The 20934-nt window shown below is 50.2% G+C and overlaps 1 protein-coding gene across 1 annotated transcript; it reads left to right on the top strand.

The window, feature by feature from the left end:
• The first annotated feature begins 3954 nt into the window (after positions 1–3954).
• On the top strand, positions 3955–20934 carry SGK2 (serum/glucocorticoid regulated kinase 2). The gene is made up of 15 exons (XM_069872129.1): positions 3955–4154; positions 7749–7901; positions 12876–12945; positions 13301–13358; positions 14177–14226; positions 14817–14874; positions 15478–15561; positions 15871–16002; positions 16818–16930; positions 17445–17481; positions 18032–18118; positions 19468–19563; positions 19841–19996; positions 20396–20485; positions 20701–20934. The coding sequence occupies exons 2-15, from the start codon at positions 7850–7852 to the stop codon at positions 20854–20856; spliced, it is 1239 nt and encodes a 412-aa protein (XP_069728230.1). The 5' UTR covers positions 3955–4154; positions 7749–7849; the 3' UTR covers positions 20857–20934.

Below are 20934 nucleotides of genomic sequence, written 5' to 3' on the forward strand. Positions count from 1 at the left end.
TAGTCGATGTGGCTGGCCTGGTTCGTGGGGGGCTCGGAGGAGCTGGGCAAGGGCAGAGGGAGGTTCATTTTTGCCGTGCCTGATCCCATCGGGGGTACTGTACATTCTTGGGGGTAACAGAGAGGATTAATGGTGAGATTAAGCTTTTTATAAGAGGCACAACACTTATATTTCAGGAAGGATTAGTCCTAGAGTTGGGGGGGGTGCTGCTTTCACTTCACCTCTCAGCTTTACTTTACCCCGTAGTGCTCAATCCCTGGGGATGGATGGAGCTTGCAGACATACCCTGAAACTCTTATTCGTGTGAAGAAGGGGCAAAAAAATCCTCAAAATCCAAACGAATGCAGTGGAGGAGAGGGAAAAAACCGAAATAATGGGCTGGAGGCACCTCGTGTCTTGAATCAAACTCATTCTACCCTGCCTACAGGTGCAGAATGTGGGGCTGATCTGTGCTGCTCCGCACCTGTGCCTGAAACCACCTGGTTTTTACACCAATTTAAAAGCCACAGCAAATGTCTTGTTTTCCCCTCGTTGCTACTGCCCAGTGAGGGTGGAGGTGAGGAGGGAGGATGCCCATGGGCAGCGCTCCTAGAGCTCGGGCTCAGCAGAGATCCCTGGGGGCTCCTCTTATTGCCCCCCCAAATCGTGTCTAGTCCCTCTAGGGTCTGGGGGTCCCCCTGCCCGACCCGAGCTGTTCCCTGACAGCAGCGGCAGCTCCGCAATGCGGTACCTGGCAGGGAAAAGGGGCTGCGGGCAGGAGAGGGATGTGGGGGGGCTCCTTCCCAGAGAAAACAGCATTTTGGGTGATTTTCCAGGCAGCCTCCGAAGGGAAAAGCACAGGGGAGCTGTGGGTTTTATTCTATGTGGGGATAGGGAGGTGTGAGGCATCCTGGTGGGGCTCCTGCCCCCCTCCACTGAATGAGTCGCAGTTCTCTTCTTACCAGACCTCTTTTCTGGGGTGGTGAAGCTGTGCCCCCATCCCTATTCCCGTCCCTATTCCCATCCCCATCTCAGTGCAGGTGCCGATGTGGGGGTGTCCCCTCTTGTCCCCTTGCAGCCCGGGGCCTCAACAGTGGCTCAGCACCCTCGCCCAATGGCTGGCACAACCCAGGATGCAAGGAGCTCCTCTTTCATGGGTGCCTGCTGCTTTTTCTTCTGCTGTGAGTTCTCTTTTCCAGCTCTGTTTTCTCCCTAAGGTGCTGAGAAGGGGCCAGCAAGGCAGGAGATACAGCTCATCGTCTCCCTGCCCTGCACAGGGCTGAGATAACCCTTTGGATTCTCCGAGTCAGTGGAGAGTTGAGGAATCCTGGAAAGTTAACACACTTCTACACCATCTCTGGTTTGCATCTGCTTTGCATGCAGTGATTTTTTGGGTCCTTTTTTTCTCTGTGTTCCCCATTTAGGTTGCAGTAGGTGAACGGATGCAGCCAGGGCAGCTGCAGCAATGCACCTCTCTCACCTCTCCTTGTGGGCAGCTGCCTGGGGGTGGGGGCAGGATGCTCACGGACTAACCTGTCCCTTGTCTTTGTGTTTTTCAGGGGAAAAGATTGGCACAAGATGATGGAAACCATTTTACGAAGCTTTGAGTTTGCAGAGGTTTAAAATCTAATTCAACATTCCTCACCCCTCCCTTGCAAACAGAAATGGCTCCTGCTTTGAGTGTATTTGGGGCTGTAATATGATTTATGCCTTTTTTTTTTTTTTTTGTAACATATGGGAAAGCTTGGGCAGCCAAAGGCTCCGTTCTCCTATCCCTCAGGGTGCAGAGCAGGGGAGCAGGAGAAGACCACGCCATCAGCCCCTGCAAAGATGCTTCAAATCCTCAAGTCCTGCCTAGGCGCAGCCCCAGCTTCCTGGGAAGCAGAGATACTGCTGGGCTGGAAGGGCTCTGTGAGGCATTTCTGCTGCCCTGTGATGCCTGGCAGCAGGCTGTGTGGGTCCCAGGGATGACAGAGCATCTCAGCCTTTGGCTGGCTGTAGTGTTCAGCTGTGGTAAAGCCACAGATTATCCCGAGAGCCCCAACGGGCTTTGTCTCGCTGTCAGTTCTGCTCAAGCACTTTGTGTTTCTGCTGGGTGCCGACACACGCTCGTGGCTGACGTGCAATGAGCTTGCGAAATGAGCCCGCTCAGCAAGCTGGAGCAATAAGCCAGGGCTTTGTCCTCTAAACTTGTCTGTGGCTGGAACAAGTGCAGCTGTTGGTGAAACCCTTGTGACTTTGGCTTGAAATACAGGCAGCCCCCGCCAGCCGGCTCCAGCAGACATTTTGATGCTGTGCCGATGCTGGTGAAAGCACACGTGAACCCGGGAGATGTGCAGCCTTTAAAGCAGGGGGTGCAGCAGCCTGAGTGAAATAAAACACGAGATAGCAGCAGGTTTAACTTGGACAAAGTAGACATCTTCTACAATGCCAGCACATGGCAAAGCCTGATCTCCGTTCCAAATAGCTTTTGTCTGCAGCTTCGTAGCTTCTGGTCATGTGCTGCAGCAATCCTCTAAACATTCTCATTCTGAAAATGAGATAAACAAAGACCCTCTCTGCACTAGCAGGGAATGGATTTATTTCTCTCTCTGTGTCTTTACAGTTCCTCAAGTACAATAGGGACCGCTCTTTGGGTTCATTCACAGAGACATGAGAGTGATATCAAGCCTCTGTTATCCTCACCTGCACAGCTGTGCCACCCAACAGCACCAAGTGATGGGAGCTGGAGCGAGGTGAGGGCTGAGCCGGCTCCTCTCTATGTGCTGCCACGGGTGCCAGAGCTCACAGAGGGGCAGGCACGGCACTGCCCATGCACATGGAGCCAGAGACCTTGAATGGGGAGGGCAGTTGGCTGTCTTGGCCTCGTGAATCCTGGATGCTTCAAATCACATATTCCAGATTGTTTCAGAAAATACCTATTTTGATGGTGGCACCTATGTTTTCCATCATCTGGTTTTATATGTCGCTATACTCATCTGTGTATTCAAATCCTACCTCAGCTCACCTTTTTGCTCCCTGTCCAGGGACACTTTTCCTTGCTTCACCTTGTTTTGGGATTCACAGGCGCAGCTGGGATGGGCTGAAGGTGATGGTCAGTAGCTTGACAAATGCTCAGAGGACTGTGCTGCCATCTGTCCTTTCTCAGAGCTGTGGGACCTATTGACCAACTACATCATGGTCCCCTCCCATGAGAGAGGCCAGTGCAAAAGGGCTTTTGAAGGTTAAAGAAACCTTCCTGTATAATCAGAAAATGCCCCATGTGTATGAAGTTTATGTTTTGGGTGAGGAACTGTGGGCTCCAGCAGTGGCTCCACCAACATGCTCAACCATCAAGCGTGTTTTTGGGCTCCCACATAGGGATGCAATGATTGCCAGAGCTGTGTATCTGCAGAGGTGAAGGGAGAGGAACTGGGAGTGAAGGGGGAGGGCAAGGATGGAGAGCAGTGGATTTTGGCTTCAGGAGGGCTCTTCTGGGCTTGGTTCTGATGGGCCTCGTGGGGCTTGGTCCCTGTCAGCTGCTCAGGTGCTTGTTCCTGAACACATGTGGCCCAGGATGGAGCGTGTGGAGCCAGAGGAGGGTCACACAGGAGACAGAAGTGAGCCTGTAGGACTGTCTCACTTGCAAAGTTCAAGCATGTAGAAGTCCCTGGATCTCCTGCCCCAGATTTAGTGCTGCTGGGGGACAAGGCTTCACCTCGCAGAGCTGTTCCCTTGCTGGTAAGCTCTGTGGGTTGTTGGTGGACCAGCAGCACTCATGTCCACATGCAATAGGTTAGATGGCGTTTGGGAGGCGACCCATGCCTCATTACTTCTCCTAGGACTCAGCATGTGACCCGGCACAGCCTCTGGGGAACAGAGCACTTTGTTCTGACCCTTTGCACTTCCCTGCCGGGGAGCTGCCCTCTAATCCCCCTCAAGGAAGGATTTTCCTCTTCCACCTCAGCTCCCTGTGCCTGGTCCACTTGGAGAGTGGTGCCAGGGTAATCATTTACTTCCTGCCACAAGCCACTCCTTCGGATTTTTTCCTTCGACCTTCAGACTGAATTGCCAAAATAAAAAACAACGGGAGGGAAAGCGGTACATGCCGCTTCCCACAGCCAGAGCTTGGCGGTGCCCAGCGTCCCCGCTGCCAGAGCCCAGGAGCCCAGCTCCCTGCACCTCGCTCTCTGCAGGTAACGCCGATTTACTTTCTCTTATGATGTCCTGAACCCCTATGGGAGAAGGAGAAGTTTTTGAGAAGGACTCGTCCCTTCTGGCTGCCCACAGGAGAGCTGCTTCCCAGGGTCTAGCTCAGGGACAGCAGCTTGAAGTGGAGGGGTGTTGATTTCCAGCAGTGGGTTTGTTTCCTAGCTGTGGAGGAATTCAGACAGGAGATGAGCAGGTTGCTTTCTGCCCCTAGAAATATTGTACTAGGTGGAAAAGCGTCTTGCGTTAACTGTGCCTTCTCCAGCAAACTTCCATCACCAAGAGCTTCCAACACCCTGGTTGTGTCTGCAGCCCCACACCAGCTCACCTCCTCGCGTGAGCTCCCATGGGAAACAGACACGAGTGTTTCTGATCCTGGGTAATTTCAGGAGCCAGCAGATCAGCAGAGGTAGTTTGTGCCAAAACGTATGTGTCCCCCATGCCCCTGAGTGACCTAAACAGGGTGAGGAGGCTGGTCTGCATTGGGCTTTTACAGGCAATGGAAAGATAACGTTTGCCCCAGAAATTTCAGGTCCTGTTGGCTGTGGTCTCTTGGGTTGCATCTCTGTGGCCAGGCTGGGCATGGTGAAACTCTGGGGTGCTGTGTCTGGCATCTGTCTAAGGGAGCATCCCTGAGCCTCTTGCCAGCAGGACAGGGAGGGATGTTTCTACTTGGTGCCAGAGAAGTGGAACAGAGATGGGCTCAGCAGATTCCAGCACAGAGCTGCTGCTCTTGCCCAGGGTCTCACATGTCCTGATAACACCTTGAGCAGCGCTTGGCCCAGCTTGGTCTGGGCTGCCCAGTATCTGTAGCTCTGCTGGAGACAATCTCTGGCCTTTCCACCACCAGTTGCTTCCCAGGTTTTGCATGTGGATAAAAAGGGGTGAAAACATGCATCCTATGCAGTGGAGGTGGAGTTGCAGCTCTTGGGGTTGGGGATGAAACTGGGCAGAAGGGAGGCATTCCCAGGAACCCCTTTGCTCACAAGCTTTCTTAACTAACTCAGTGCTTTGCCAGCAGTGAGGGGCCTGTTTTCAGGCTCTTGGAGCCGTCTCCAAGCTGCTAAGCCCTGCTCAATCCAGCTGGGAAACTGCCTCTCTGTCCTTGTCCCTGCCAGGCTGGTCACACTCAGGGCTTGAGCTGTGGGTAGTGGACTTGTGCACGCACCCTGCATCGGACTGACTGCTCTGCAGGAGAGGAGTGGCACTCATCCCCAGAAAAGAGATGTTTCTTTTTAAGAAAGGCTGTAGAACATAGGCTGTAACGTGTCCTGAAGTCCTGCTGGAAGCAAGAGAATTGCACCTTCCCTGACAACAGAGCCGGGCAGCTGCATTGCTTACAGTCAGGCTGCTTCCAACTTTGTGTTAGATACTCACTGAGACCATGCATCCTCTTAGAAAGTACTTGAAAGCAAGAAAATCCCAGCCAACTAATTTAATAGCAGTAATGCTGTCAGACATTTATTCCTCTGAAGATGTAAAGGCTTTACAAGAGATCAGTAATTTTCTACCATGGTCATATTTGTGAAAACAGAAGCACAGAAAGCTGCAGGAATTGCTCAAACCCGCTTTAGTTCTCCTTCAGAATACAAACGTGATCCCCAGTGGCCTCCTCTTGGCTCCTTTCACCAAAACATGGGAAACTTGCCAGTACCCATGTGGGACCTCTTGGCAAAATCAAGGGCAATGCAGGCAGAGCCCCGGCTTTTTGAAGCTATGAAAAACATAGAGGGGGGGTGGGGGGAAGAAAAATATTTTAAAGAACCCCACTGGACTGTTTAGTCTTTCCTCTTACAATGAATAAACAGGCTAAGAGCTTTTCAAGAATATCGTACCTTCTTGCGATCCCTACCCCTATCCTACTCCTTACCCAACAGAGATAACGGAGAAGTCAAACATTTTAGGTCACCTTTCACTGCAGGTCGATGGAAACTTGCTTTGTTGTCTCTAGAGAAGTGTTTGTTTTAATCTTATCTGGACCCTTCCCTGCAATTCCGATTGCTCAGGACTGTGTGGTTCCACTTCAGTGACACTTTTATGGTTATGGATATTGTGAGATAGGGAGATTAAGATAGCAAAACTTTCCCTATGAAATAGTATATATACATAACATATAAAATGTTATGGGAGAGCGAGGAGGGTGCTTTTCTGCATGTAGAGGCAATGGGCTGGACCCATTGTCCATTGGATGTGTCCTGCCCTGGAGAAGCTGAAAACGTGGCTTCCCTGGGATGAGTAGCACTGGCCAGGGCTGGCCCCGCTCAGCTGCCGAGGGCCACGCAGCCCTTGAGCTCTTACAGGGCTTGGGGAAGTAAAGGCAGCTTTTCTCCCTCAGGGGGAAAAGGAAAATATTTCCAGGCACAGGCAATGTCTGAAGACCCTGAGCTGTGTCAGTGCAACCGAAACCTCTCTAGCTGGGGCTTGTTCCCACTTTACCTGATTTTTCCACCAAGGTCCGATGGAGCCCTGCCCAGAGAGGAGACATGCATAGAAGGGGTTAAATCACCAGACAGCTGCTCATCACCTCTGGACCCAGGTTCAGCCAGAAGTTTCCTGGCATCTATGTGCTCTCTGGCAGGCAGGGAAACACCACCTGCCACAGAAGACCAGCAATGCTGGCAAACCCCAGCACAGACACCAGCAGATCTCCAGCTTTCTTAGAATTGTTTAATTGCATTTAGGAACCTGCAGGTGCTGGGCAGGGGAATGGGCCAAGCCTGCAGGGATCTGTGCCTGCAAGCCTATATAATGTACGTGCCCTGCGAGTGCTCGCCCCATCCAGCAGCTCCTCCAGCGTTGATGTGTCCCACCATGGGCAAGGGGTGAGAGCTGCTGCTGGACGTGGCCATGGATGCAGATGGGTAGGAACAGTGTGAGAAATGAAGCCTCGCCTTTTGCAAACTGGGAGGGCTGCTCAGGCAGGCAGGACACTGGAGGCTAGTGCTGCTCGCAGCTGCATGTCTGACTGACGTCCCTCATCACAGGGACAATCATTTGCCCAGGACACCTCTCATGGGGCTCTCCAGAGGAAAGCCCTCTGTGTCTGGAGGCGTCTAAGGTTGAATCCCCAGGTGAGGACATGTCCTGTGCCAATCCTAGGGATTTACTGATGGTCTGTGTGTCCCAGTGCTTCCAGGGGATGCTTTCTCCTGTGTCAAGGAGTCATCAGTCCCAGGGCAGTCACTCCAGGCACAGGAAGGACAAATCAAATCTCAATACCTCAAAAGCATCAAAAAACAAAATCCTTTCCTAAGAGCAGAAATTGGCAGATTTAAGTGTTGTAGGGTAAATTTCTTCTGTTGTACAGAAATTAAGCAGCCAAAGAGGACCCCCCAGCCCTGTTCCAGTGCCCTCCTCCTGTCAGTCGCAAGGCACTTTCTAGAGGAGTGCAAAGAGCAGTGGCAGAGCCCGGAGTGACCTGAACATCACAATTCCTACCAGATACACCCCTGGTGGGTGCTGGCCAGGCGAGGGTCAGGGAGCTAGCCCTGCATCCCAGAGCTGTACCCAGCTGCCAGCTAGCCAGCGCTGCACCTGAGGGCTTGTTTCTCCTCTTACTTCTGTGCTCTTTGCCTTTGCAGCTGGAGGAACCCCTGTGAGCTCTGCTTCCTGAGGACGCCTAGTGAAGGTTGCTGAGCTCCTGTCCCAGCCATAAGGAGAGGGGACTATTTCAGCTGGCTTTATGTACGTGGCCTCGATGGAGCCCTCCTCCACTGCCCTGGGGAAGACAAAGGGTAATGCTCCTGGCTGGTATGGTGTCACTAAGCCTCTGGGGATGGTGAGGGTATGGAGGAGGCTTCCCCATGGAGGTCTCCTGCCAGCGTTGGGTTGCAGAGCAGCTGGCAGAGGGCTGAGCCCCATTGCACGCCTTCCAGGTGGGGTTCAGCCTGGCTCATGCCACAGCCCAGCCTCACAGGCATGGACAGCTGGGTCTCACCCTTTCCAGCAAGGACTACATGGATCCCAGCTCCCATGGGACCCACAAGTGGCCTGGGAAGTGGTTGCGTGCAAGGATGTTGTTGGCTGAGCGAAATATTCAGGCTTTGACCTGACAAGAAAACAGTATTTCAAGCAATATGCTGCTTCCCCTCTCTCTTGTTACACATGCAATAAGTGCATGAGATGTTTCAGGTGCTTTCATCCTGGTAGCTGCAGATTGAGGGAAGGGGTTTGTCCTCTGGGGACCAGTCTCCAGGGGACCTGGATTTTCTCCTGCTGGAGCTACGCGTGGAAGATGTTATAGGAAACAACAATGAGAGCAAGAAGCGATTGCTTTATTTTTAAAGAAGACAGAGAAGACACTAGCCCTCTTCTCCTGTCTCCTTTTGCTCAGAGCTTAGTCTCCATGCTCTCAAATTGCTACATTCCTCCAACACCAGGTTTTCTCCTCCACACATATTTATGTTTACATTTAATACTTCTGCAAAGCGCCAGTCTGGCTGCCCTAGGCTGCAGTCTTGCTGGGTCAGTGGAGAACGCCGGAAGGAGCAGCTTCTGAATCAAATGACAGTTTTGACCTTCCTCCATTCCACAGGACAGTGGACAATTTCCAGCTTACTAAGGTGTAGAAAGTCATTATGAGCACCTGAGATGCTGGCTGGGATGTAATTGGCTCCTGCCTATCACCTGCACCTGTCCCTCATCATCCCAAACCACCAACCCCACCTAAATTCTCACTCCTTGGTTATATCCATCAGGTATCTCTTCACTCTTTGCAGCTGCTCAGCTTTTCTTTCTGTCTTTAAAAGGCTGCAGTGAGCCACTAGCAGTGGCAGGGTGGGGTGTTTGTGGGCTAAATGAGCTGCTGTAGGAAACAGAACTGTCCTTTTCTGAGGTTTTAGGAAGGAGCCTTGGGATTCTGGTTTGCCAGAACAGTCGGAGGCAGGGTGGGCTAGTGCAAGAATGGAAAATGTTGGGAATGAGGAGTCTCTGTGCTCGTTGGCTGTGCGCTGCTTCCCATGCTTCAGGACACAGCCTCTGCTGGTAGATGTGCTCCCAGGTGTGTTGGATGCTTTGTTCTCTGTTTTCATGGGATTGAATTTTTGCAAAATTCTGCAAGCTTTAGTCACCTACTGGGATTTTTTTTTTTTCTGGCTTTTTGTGTAGCTTTTTCTGTAAAATCTGGAGTGTTTTTTGTCTGTGGGTTCTAGCTTGTTTGGAGCCAGAGCTGCTTGGCTGGGGTTCCTGCTCTGGTTAGCAATGTCTCTGGGGTGTACAGGAATGAGTCCCCAAAAGAAAATTAGACAAGTCAGGAGCTCTGCAGAGGGCAGCTAAGAACACTTCCCTAAGTGAAGAAGTCCTTTAAAATCTTTCCTAACCTTTTCTTGGACTTGCTGTGTGCTGTAGTGTCTCAATGGGAATGAAAGTGGAACTCAGTGCTGGCCTGGAGCTATCTCTTAGATCTGTAGCAGGGGAAAGCTTGGGTTGCTTTTTCTTTTTTCTCTTTTAAAAGCATTTGTTTGCAGGAGTCTTCCTTCCTGCTTTCCCCCGTGCTCCTTCTCCAAGCTGAAACTGGGGCATCTCCCCCTTCTGCTGCCTGCAGCCCCTGTGCTGTGGGCTGTCTTAGGTGCTCCTCTCTCAATCCTGCCCCTCCAAACCATGTGCTTCTTCCAAAACATCACCTGCTGCCTCAGTAACAGCCTGCCAGGCCTCTCTGCGCTGGCAACTAGTCCTTCCCAGAGCGGGAGAGGATGAGGCACTTGCTCGGAGGGGTTTGCAATCTAGGTTAGATAGGAAACGATGCCGAGAGCAGTGACATCAGGGAAGAGGGTGGGAGGCAGCTCGCGGATGACGAGTCTATGAGGTTGCCTCTCCGTACAAGGTATGCGTTGCATTAGTAATGTGTTTGTAGCAAATAATGCTGGGCTAGCATGGGAATGTGGGTCACCACTGGCAGAACTGTTGAAGGAAGAGGGAGCTGCTTCTGCTGCGCTGGGAAGAAAACGTATGTTACTGAGGCATGTTTGGTGGGGGCAGATTTAGCTGCAGTAACTACTCCAACTTGTAAGTAGCAGCTTTACGTTGTGCAAGCGGGTGCCTGCTGTCTGGAGGCTGCCTCAGGCTTGAGTGTTGGGGTGAAATGGTCTTTTGAGGAGGGGGGTGTGGGGTCTGGGGGTTTGTGTTCCTAGTGTGTAATAGTCACATCATATCAGGAAACTACTAGACTTGCTTGCTGCTGCTCTCTGTGGCCCTGACCGTGCCTGGAGCATCCCTGCTGCCCCAGCAGGCACAAGGAGGGATGCAGCCGGGCATGTCTAACCAAGGATTCCAGTGTATTTTCGTGACCTATTTCTGATTGTGCTGTTCAGTGTGTATGCGCTCAGGAAGTCTTTGTGCTTTAGGGGGGAGTAGGGTTTGTGATAAGGAAAAGCCTGCTTCACTGCTTGGGAGATTTCAACTAGAGACTAACCTGCCTTTGAAGGTGCACTAGGGAAGGTGGCTCTGGGTCTGAATGGAAAGCAATATGGGATGAGGATATGCGTATCCTAAAAACGTGTGTGGTACTTCAGTGCAGAAAGAGACTCTTGCCTCAGAACCAGGATATTCAATGAAATAGCTTTGCTGGAAAGTGCTGCCCTTGGTCAGCAGGGACTTGTTGAGTGGCTTCACTTCCAGCAAAGAAGCAGTGGAGCAGAATGGGGCTGGTGGGGATGAATGGGCTGTCAGGCTGTGGCCATGGAAGAGCTGTGCAGCCTTTGCTCAGCAGCAATGCTCTTGCCTAGCTGCAGGTTGTGGAGACCTGGCTGGAGCAGCCTTGTCCAAGCCCCTCAGAGCAAGCTGGGAGCTTGTCCTGCATCCTGTGCTGCCAGTAAGTGCCTCCAAGCCAGATGGGTATTTCTGTGGCTTGGCCTTGTGCTGCCAAAGATGCCCAAGCTGTGACATGTCCACCTGTGACTGAGTCATTATTTCCCCCCTGAATCGGAGGTCAGAACAGTGTTAGAGGCAGCAAGCTGATCCTGGAGCCAAACCCAAGCCTGTGGGGGTTCATATTTGGAAGGAACAGGCTGCATCACCTGATGGAGCTGCACGTACATAGCAGAAGGAAGGTGTTAAACTGCATGGGCTTGCTTGGGTTGCTCTGGCAAAAGGCTTCTGGGCAGAGGGTGGGAGCCTTCACTCATCTACCTACTCCTGCCAGTTGGGGCTTACTTGGGAGCTTGGGGCTTACTCTGCATGCAACAGTGTGCCCCTGGTCATCCCCTGTGCCAAACTTCTCCCTGGCACTGAACCTTGAGTGAGTCTTGCCTGCTCCGAGACAGTAAGGCTGATGTCCCTCTGCTGTGACCATGCTATCTGGCCAGCCTGTCTAGCAGACTGTCAGACAGACGCAGCCCCGAGGCAGGCGCTGGGTGACCTTCAGTAGATCTCTGTCAGGGGGAAGAGGCACAGCGTCAGGAAAATAAGGACTATGCTTACTGGGAAGAGATGGGAGTTGATCTTTCTGTGTGCTGCCTGCATGTTGTTCTTGCTGGTGGATGCCTTCTGGGACTTATGTACCTGCAAAAAGTTAGACAAGGTCAGGGTCTCAGACCAGCCTGATGTTGTAAGCCCAGTCACTGACTGGTGTTTGGTCTTTTCTTTCAATTCCTGCTTTTCCTTTCTTAAAATAACAGCCCCTTTTTTTGGGGGGGGGGTGTCCTCGTCAGATCTGCACTCGCATCCCAGGACTGCTGGTGGTGCCTGGTTTGGTGGATCTCTGGAGCATGCAGGTCCGTCCAGCTGGCAGATCCTAAGATCTGTGTGGGAGGGGCCCTCTAAGTGACCTTGTGTTTACCTCAAAACTTGTTGATGTCCTACAAACTCCTTGCCTGGGGAGTTGGTGCTGCCAGTTCCTTGGTCTGTCGATGAGCTATTCCAAGATGACAACGTGCTAGTGTCTACAAAGGCGATTTTTTTAGGGGAGGGAGGGGTAGCGTATGTTTCTGTGAGTGTTTTGAGTTCTCTCTCTTGCTCAGTAACAAAACTAGGGTTGAACCAGGGAGTAAAACTGAGTCTTGGAATATTTTTGTTATCTACTCCTAAGCAAAACAAGCAATTCCTCTGCACAGATTGTACTTTGCAGGCTTTCCTCTTGCTCAGCCTGTGCAGCAGGGAGCAGGCTCAGGACTTTGCTTCTCTGCAAAGGGAGATGTGATGATGATGATGGGTGGTGGCAACCACCTGTATGGCTGAGTAGTAGGGATGCTCCCTGGTGGGAATCCCAGCTTCTGGCACTGGCTGTGTGTCCTTGGGCAAGTCACTTACTTGGTGTGGTGTGTGCGTGCTGGCTTACCTCCTGCAGGGCCCTGAAAGGTTTCATTCATGTCCCTAATTACTTCAGAGTCCTGAATGAAAGGGGCAGTGGATGTGCCAAGTGTGTGACGTATCCTAGTACAACATTGTCCTTGTGAGCACTCTCCTGGAGACCCAGGAGTGGCTCGGGGAGGCTTGGCAGTGGTGCTTTAGCCCAAATGCCCCTCTGCCATGGGAGAAGGTGTCTGTTTTGTGGCACTTATCCCCGTCCTGTGAGCTATTGAGGGCTCCTGCCCAGGATGGGAGGGGAGGTGTCCTGGTTCCTATAATTTCCTGGTTATTTTGGTACATGGATGGAAGGAGGAGGAGGGTGGCTGTGGAGAGAAGAGCAAGGTCAGTGAAGAACAAATGTGCCTCTGTGCACTTGTGATCGCACCGCCAGCTAATTGGCTTCAGTGCTCCAACTTTCCTCACAGAACTCATCAAGCACGGCCGTGAGAGGATAGGACAAACCATCAAGGCCTCCGGCACCAGGCTCTGTTCATAGTGAGTATGAAAACCTCGCAGTGGGATGAGAGCCCTTTAAAAGCTCAGCCTGATAACCCCCGCGTTGGCTTGTTGGTGAATGGAGCTGGCTGGCACCGGCCAGATGTGGGCAGTGCCCAGGGACAGCCGCCAGCAACCGCTGCTGCTGGCCAGCATCTCCTGCCGTGGGCAGAGGAGGGGGGCTCCGAGATGGCAGTGGGTCTGTGCCTGGTGGTGTGTGGGGGCGGAGAGGTGGAGCACCCCCAGGTGAGACCTGGGGGAGGCTGGTGGGTCTGCACGGGTCGATGGCAGATTCATGGTGTGAAGCTGTTTATCTCTTGGATTGTTTTCAATACTGGGTTCTTCTTTTCCCAAGTGCTGAACGAGTTGCTTTTTTAATGGATCGCTCTCGGAGCCCGGATAAAAGCACCCAGGTGAGATTATGGCTCTGAGATGGCAAGTCCTTATCTTTGGGATGGAGAAGGGTGACGTCTGTAGGAGAAAGGCAAGGAGGAGAGGCTGTGTTGGCCTGCTGGGAGTCTTACTGCTGCCTTGTCCCTGCGCGTGATGTTGGGTGGAGGAAAAAAAACCAAAGAGAACAGAGTCTCTATATAGCCTTTTGGACAAGGTGTAATGCTCCCAGAGTCTGTGGAGGGGAAGATTCCTGACAGCAGGAACAGGAGAAAGACCGTATGTGTATATTTATGTACCCCTTTGTCATTGGGAAGAGGGCTGAGCACCTCTGTGATTCTGGGAGAGTGTAAGGCCGCTTCTGTGGCCCTGGATTTGGCATTTCTGGGGGTTAATGGGTGTGGGCAGAGGGCTGCAGGATCTGGGGGTGGTGATGATGTTCTGCTGCAGGAGTGCTCCTCTGTCTCAGAGCTGTGCACAGGGCTTCTTGCCCAGCACAGGCAGTGGGGACTGCCTTGCTGTCTCGGTGCTGTATGCCATGCAGTGCTTTTCTTCTGTGGCAGCAGAGCAGGTCTTGGGAACCTCAAGTCAGGAGCCAAGCAGACTCTTGCTACTCTTTTCTTTGTGCAAGATTCTAGCTTGGTACAGCCCCCAGTTGTACTATTGCTTCAGTGAATAGCTGCGTTCTCCTTTCCCATCGCTTAATTTGCCAAGGCATCCTCTGTGTCTTTGGCTGATGGGTGTTTCTCAAAGGCTCTGTGCAAGCGATGCTGTATTGGCAGAGAGGAAGTGCGATCTGCAGTGAGGCCCTTGTAACTAATATTCTTGTTATCCTCCCTAGCCTTCAACGCCAACTGACAACATCAACCTTGGACCTTCCGCTAACCCAAAGTAAGCTCCCTGCAAAACCCAGGTAGGGTGTGGAACATGCAGTGAAGAGATCTGGCAAGGGAATGGAGTTGGTCCCCCTGTCTCTTATGGGTGATGTCTGCAAAAGTCCTACCATTGCATTACTTGGCCTTTTATACCACGTATATCAGCAAAACAGCAGCTTTCAGCTATAGCTGGTTCCTGTTATCATAATCGTCATCTCCTGTTCTTGTCTGCAGCCCTTTGTCCTGTCTCTCTTGAGAGGTAGTAAGGGAAGATTTTCATCGCTGCTGGGTCCCTGGTTGTCTTTCTGTCTAGAAATGGGGATAAATTGTCCTGCCTGTAAAGATGTCACTTGTGCTTCCACCTGTTGCTGTGTCCAGCAGGTGGGTTGCTGAGGGATTGCTCATCTTCTGCGATTTGCAGTGACATACACAGTGCAAATCCCATCTTGCTGACAGCTGGCTGGGTGTAGAGGTCACCTGTTCAGTGTCTTTTAGTCCCTTTCACAAACGCTCATGTTTCCAACTAGGAACTCTGCTTTGATGGTAACACTGGTGTTGCGTGTTTCTCTCCCAGAAACATTAACTTGCTTTATTCTTGCCCAACAGTGCCAAGCCAACAGACTTTGACTTCCTGAAGGTTATTGGCAAAGGAAGCTTTGGAAAAGTAAGTGGATTTTTACAGGTGAGCTGTAGCTCTCTGGAGACAGCTTGGAAAGAGACTTCCTTGCTAAAAGGGTTTCTAGCTGTGTCCTCTGCTCGCACTTCTCCTGGGGACCTTGGTCTGAGTTGGAGTGAGACCAGATGAGACCCGAGATATAGCTTTCATAGTCCATTCTTACACTGAGCTGTCCTGCAGTCTGTCTAAGGACAGTAGTGTGAGGTGTTTCATGCCCAGGGTAATGATGGTGAGGAGTAGTACTTGCTCTAAAAAATAAGCCTGACTTGTTCAGCTTGCAAAAGTCCTCCAGACAGATCTGTGCCTCGTGAGACAGCAAGGATCCACTGTTAATGGGACTATCTGCAAATGGCCCAAACACACTTTTAGATGTGCAAGAGAGGTATGTGGAGATATTGTGTGCCTTTTTCTGGCAATAAGAAAGTGCTGGGAAGTCAGTGGGCTAGAACGTGGTATTTAAAACTTTGTACCTGACCCTCTGAAGCTCTAATCTGTGTATTGGCACTCGCAAGAGGGTTGAGCTGATGAGGAAATGCAAACAAAGTGGCAGAAGGTGAGACTGAAACCTATGAACAAGATCTTCTGTTGCAGGTTCTCCTGGCCAAACGCAAGTGTGATGGGACTTTTTATGCTGTGAAAGTCTTGCATAAGAAAACAATCCTCAAGAAAAAGGAGGTATGTCTGCTCTCCTTGACTACTGCAAATAGTAGGCAGTGTTTTGGTAATTCTAATAATGTAATTGAGGTGTCTTGTGGCTGAGTGAGCATTCACATAACCAAGTTATGTTAAACATGGATTTGTTGGTGTCATAGGAAAAATGAAGAACCACCAAGATGAATGAGGTTAGTGAGGAGACAGTGGCTCCCTTTCTGGGGCTGGAGATGATTTCCTAGAAATATCAGCTTCCACTTGTTTCAAAAAAGAACCTTTGCCTGAAACTGGACCCTTACCTGAAACTCTAATGCCTTGCTTACTTTTTAATAGCAAAACCACATCATGGCAGAGCGCAATGTGCTCCTGAAAAATGTCAAGCACCCCTTCCTTGTGGGACTCCATTACTCCTTCCAGACCTCAGAGAAGCTTTACTTTGTGCTTGACTATGTAAACGGGGGAGAGGTGAGTGCACATATAGGCTTTATTTTAATCCTCTAAGTGGTCCTTCCCAAACATGCTGGGTTATTGCCTAAAAGTGCTTCTTGTCAGAAGATAATGATGTCGAAGCCTTCACTGCTGCCTAGGAGCAGCTGGCATGCTATCTTGCCTGTATGTTTAGTGAAGATCTTGCTGGATATGACCTATGCCAGCTGATCCCCAAGGCAAGGGCACAGAAAAATATTTGCTAGGGATGTTTTAGAATTCTACGGAGAATACAAGAAACACTAACATTGGTGAGTCTTAGGCAAAACCTGCTTGTGGGCCAGCTGTCAAGGTTTAGCCCTGATCCAGCTTTTTTCTGTCTGTAGAAGAAAACTTCTTTTTCCCTTCTATAGAAGCTTCTCTTTCTCCTGCTGTCTCTGTGCTATGTGAAACTGGCTGGGAGAAATTGCTAATGTGGACATTTTATCCAAGTCCAATTCATATTGGGGATCTTGGTGGGTTCAGCTCTGTGCGTGTACCGTTCCTTGTGGCCATACTACAGCTGTGACTGGCCAGTGGGTTGTGGCAAGCTAGAAAGCTTAACTAGATCAACTGATGATCAGTTATGGGATAATGAATTAAGTGAGATGGTGACATAGGAGGGGGACAAATGAAGCAATTTCTGGAAAGGCACTTAGGTTACCTTAAAGTAATTTGGTTTGGGCTTATTTAGTGCTGATCATGTGCCACTTGCTGCAAATCAGTTTTTGCTTGAGTAGCTGGCTTTCAGGCTTGCTCCAGATATCCTTCAGTTAATCAGAGAAGAAATGATCAGCCTTACAATCTGTTTGTAGCTCTTCTTCCACTTGCAAAGGGAGCGCTGCTTCCGCGAGCCCCGAGCGCGATTCTATGCTGCAGAAGTCGCTAGTGCAATTGGGTACCTGCATTCCTTAAACATCATTTACAGGTAAGGCACGTGTCCTGCTGGGGAAAGCAAGGGTACAAAGTCAGCCCAGCCAGGCTGTGTGCAGTGCTGGGGAGGGAAAAGACTTCCTTTATGGCCATGCAAAATGTAGAACTGGAGTAGCTGAAGAATCCCCTACCCCAGCTGAGAGTGTGCTGCTGGCTTTTTACTTGACAAGAGGCGTTGTTTGCACAGGACCTGATGGACAATAAATGTTCTCAGCCTGGGATGGAGAATGGCTAGGTGAAAAGATGTAAAATAAAGCTGGCACAAGAAGGAAGAAGTTGCCTCTTTGTCCCAATTTATGCATGGAAGTGCAGGCTAAATCTGACCCTGTATGGAAACAGTCTTTATATGCTTGCATGCATTGTATGTTTAATACTCAACAGTGATGGGAATCTACATATGGGAAGGTCTTGGTAAACTGGACTGGGAAGTTTTAGCTGATGCTGTTTCAAATCAGGCTGTTTCTAAATATCTGGGCAAATCTGCTCAAACAGCACTTTTTGTCTTGCAGGGACTTAAAACCTGAGAACATCCTTCTGGATTGCCAGGTATATTCACGGCTCATGCTGCTTTTCTTCTGGCTTTAAAAGTATCAGGACCATATATAGAGGGCTACGGTTCTTCAAGCTGGGCTACAGTTCACCTCCCTGCATGTATTTTGTATGTATGCACCGCTGCATTTCTGTGCAGATCCTGCAAAAGGGAGTGAGCCTGCCCTCTGCAGAACTGCACACTGGGGCCCTCTTAGCTCATTCTCAACAGCTGGGACCTGACTTGTGAGCAGGGATCAAGGGTGCTATGAGCCCAGTCACTGCTGCTGCTCCTGACTGCTGTATGAACTGGCTCTGGGATAAATCAATGGCAAAGCACAGCAGTGCTGGATCTCTTCAGATTTTAAGAAAATATTAAAAATATTAGATTCTACTTCCTCTATAGGCTCCTGTAATTGTACTATAGGATGCCCAGGAGGTGAGGGAGGGGAAGCAGATGAGCAGTGGCCAACTAAAATGTGAGATGCAATGTGAAGGCCAAAGCTTTGAAATCCTGTCTCCCCTCAGGAAGAAAGGGCAAAGCTAAAATTTCCGCTTTTCCTCTTAGGGACACATTGTATTGACAGACTTTGGACTCTGCAAAGAAGGAATGGAGCAAGAGGAGACAACTTCCACTTTTTGTGGCACTCCTGAGGTACAGCATGTGTTGGGGTTTCAGTGTGACCTGGGGGCTGAAAGCCTTGAGAGACTTGCTGCTCTGAGTGGGACCTGTGTGGGCACTCCGCATTTCAAAATCTGGGCTCTGTGAATTAGAATTAGAATTCTTGGGCTCTGAGGTTGTCAGCCTGAAGCTGGAGTTCAGATAAGGCCTCCTCTACTCAACAGAGAGTCTTATCTGTAACAGCTGATTGGTACTCTAAATTTGCTGTGCTATTAGTGGTGGGGATCCCTGCACTTAGAAATGGCCAGTCTTGTGAAACAGGTGGCTGTGGAGACAACCTTGACCCTAGGAGCCCATAAGCAGGCTGTTTACCTGCTCTGATACCCTGGGGCTGCAGACCAGGGAACCTGCTGGTACTGACACACGCAGGACCTTGCTGCGCTTTCCTGAGTGTCCTTGGTACGCCAGAGCTGCAAAACACCCTGTGTGGAGTAGACTCCTAGGCTATCCTTGGAAATGTAAACACTGCTCAGAGTTGAGGAAACGCCTGTTGTCCAGTGCACCTCTAAGTTTTGCTAAAAGCTATCCTTAATCTGACTTTTTGGAGGCTTTTTTTCCTGCTTCTTCCTACACTGGGGATTTTGGTAGCACTTTGCCCTAGGTAATACACCTGCCCTGCTGCCCTTCCTCAGGTAGCTTGGAGGGTCTGCAAACAAGATTCTTTTCAGTATTCAAGCTCAGTAGAAGTGGGCAGGAGTTGCCTGGTGGCAGCCCTTGGCTTTCAGTGGGGACTCGCTTGTGCAATAGTACAGCATGAACCAAGCAGGAATGTTTGAGCTTTATTTGCTGGTTTTGGGGTGTTGGTTTATTTTTCTTTCCTGCCTTAGATAGGAAGCCTGATAGTACACAGAGATAACCCTGTGTGAGACCAGACATGATGCACTATGTTTTCTGCAAGTTGCTTGAATTCTTGCCTGTTGCTCCTTGGTGGTGGTTACTGGTAGTTTTGCTGCTTTGGGCAGACTTACTGGGACCAAAACCCACAGGTTTCTCAAAACCACAGGCGCCTCAGAGGTGTAAACAGGTCAGTGCAGGGCAGGTTTGCTGGTTGAGTTGTGGTGGTTGGCACATCCTTACACAAGTCCTCTATTGGAAGGAAACCTTCTGCAGCCCAGAAAACCACTTTAGGGGCTTTGGTAGGTGTCTTTCAAACCTGAAAGACCCTGAAGCGAGGGGAGTGTTTATCAAATCATAGTGGGAAATGCATCCGAGCGCTTCCTAATAGGTTTGCTCAGCTTGAACTGCAGCCATGCTTGTGTACTTAGGAGAGCAAAGCCCTTCCTTTATAATTAGATTTAAATATTGCTTCTGACTCTTGCCAGTACCTGGCTCCTGAGGTGTTGAAGAAGCAGCCGTATGACAGGACAGTGGACTGGTGGTGCCTAGGAGCAGTCCTCTATGAAATGCTGTTTGGACTGGTAAGTTTGGAAGTGGTCTGTTTTACTTTCCATGGTGGAGAATCTATTTCCAACAGTTGTGGTGTGAGGTTGTTTTTGTGTTCACGTGATACCTGACACAGACAACTGACTCCTGTTTTGATGACCTGGTTCAATAGTATCATTGCCCTTTTGAACAGAGATATGGCAGGTCTCCCTCATCCACTTGCTGTGGGACTCACGTTGACCTGCGTGTGATGTGTGGTTCCTCATGGTAGCTCATGTTTTACCTGCCTGCTTCTCCTCTCTTTCAAATTAGCCTCCTTTTTACAGTCGGGATGTGTCTCAAATGTATGACAACATACTGCACAAGCCACTTCAGATCCAAGGAAGCAAGACTGTGGCAGCTTGTGACATCCTCCAGGGACTTCTCCACAAGGACCAGAAGAGGAGGCTGGGTGCCAAGACAGACTTTGTAGGTTGTCTCCATTAGGATCAGGAGGGAGGATGGACAGGAAATCTTTCAATTCTGAGCCTTTCTTTCACACCAGTGCTGCCTTGGAAAAAGCTTTCCATGCATGCTGATGTCTCTCCAGCCCACTAAAAGGAGCATATGGGGTTGACTTGGATTTCCAAATGGAAACACTATGATTCAGGGTGTGGTGGCAAGCTAGGACACCAACATGTGGTGGTGTCATATACCTCCAAGGGATTACATTACCTTCATGAATTAAGGATTCACCACATGGATCCTACATGGATATGTGGAAGCTCCAAATCTTGCTTCAACCACTTAATAAGAAACCAGCTGGCAGATGCTGGGAGAGGACAGTTTGCAGAAGACTGACTGTTTTTCCTCCCTCTTTCTATGCAGCTTGAGATAAAGAACCATGTATTCTTCAGCCCAATAAACTGGGATGACTTGTACCATAAAAGGATTACTCCTCCGTTTAACCCCAATGTGGTAAGTGGGTATTTCTGTTGGTATCTGTTACACAGTGAAAGGAATCGTCTCCAGGTGTCTTATGCTGACACTGAGGGATGCTGAAGTGAAGGTTAGGAACTGTAAGTGCAGCGGCAATGATGCTTTTGGAAGAGCAGCTATGTTTGACTGTCTGAACACAAGCAGTAAGTTGGGGACTGTTCACTCTGACTGTGTGTCTCTGCTCCTTGACTTAGGCTGGTCCGTCTGATCTGCGACACTTTGACCCAGAGTTCACTCAAGAAGCCATCTCCACCTCCATCACCCAGACACCTGACCTAGCAGCCAGCAGCTCCAGCGCCTCAGATGCTTTTTTAGGATTTTCTTATGCACCAAGTGAAGAGGGCATCTAGGTTTTATAAAGGCTTGGAGAAGCCAGATTTTAACGGAATGGGTTTTATGTTTGGTTTTTTCAGTTTTTTTTTTTTCTT

Source organism: Phaenicophaeus curvirostris, chromosome 18 (genome assembly GCF_032191515.1).
Source record: "Phaenicophaeus curvirostris isolate KB17595 chromosome 18, BPBGC_Pcur_1.0, whole genome shotgun sequence".
Lineage (NCBI taxonomy): Eukaryota > Metazoa > Chordata > Aves > Cuculiformes > Cuculidae > Phaenicophaeus > Phaenicophaeus curvirostris.

What these genes read in the sequence shown, in the direction of transcription:
- SGK2 (XM_069872129.1), top strand. Translation starts at nt 7,850, where the DNA reads ATGTACGTGGCCTCGATGGAGCCCTCCTCCACTGCCCTGGGGAAGACA. An exon ending in GGACCTTCCGCTAACCCAAA is followed by an intron (nt 14,227 to 14,816) that starts GTAAGCTCCCTG and finishes CTTGCCCAACAG; the next exon opens with TGCCAAGCCAACAGACTTTG. An exon ending in CTCCGTTTAACCCCAATGTG is followed by an intron (nt 20,486 to 20,700) that starts GTAAGTGGGTAT and finishes TCCTTGACTTAG; the next exon opens with GCTGGTCCGTCTGATCTGCG.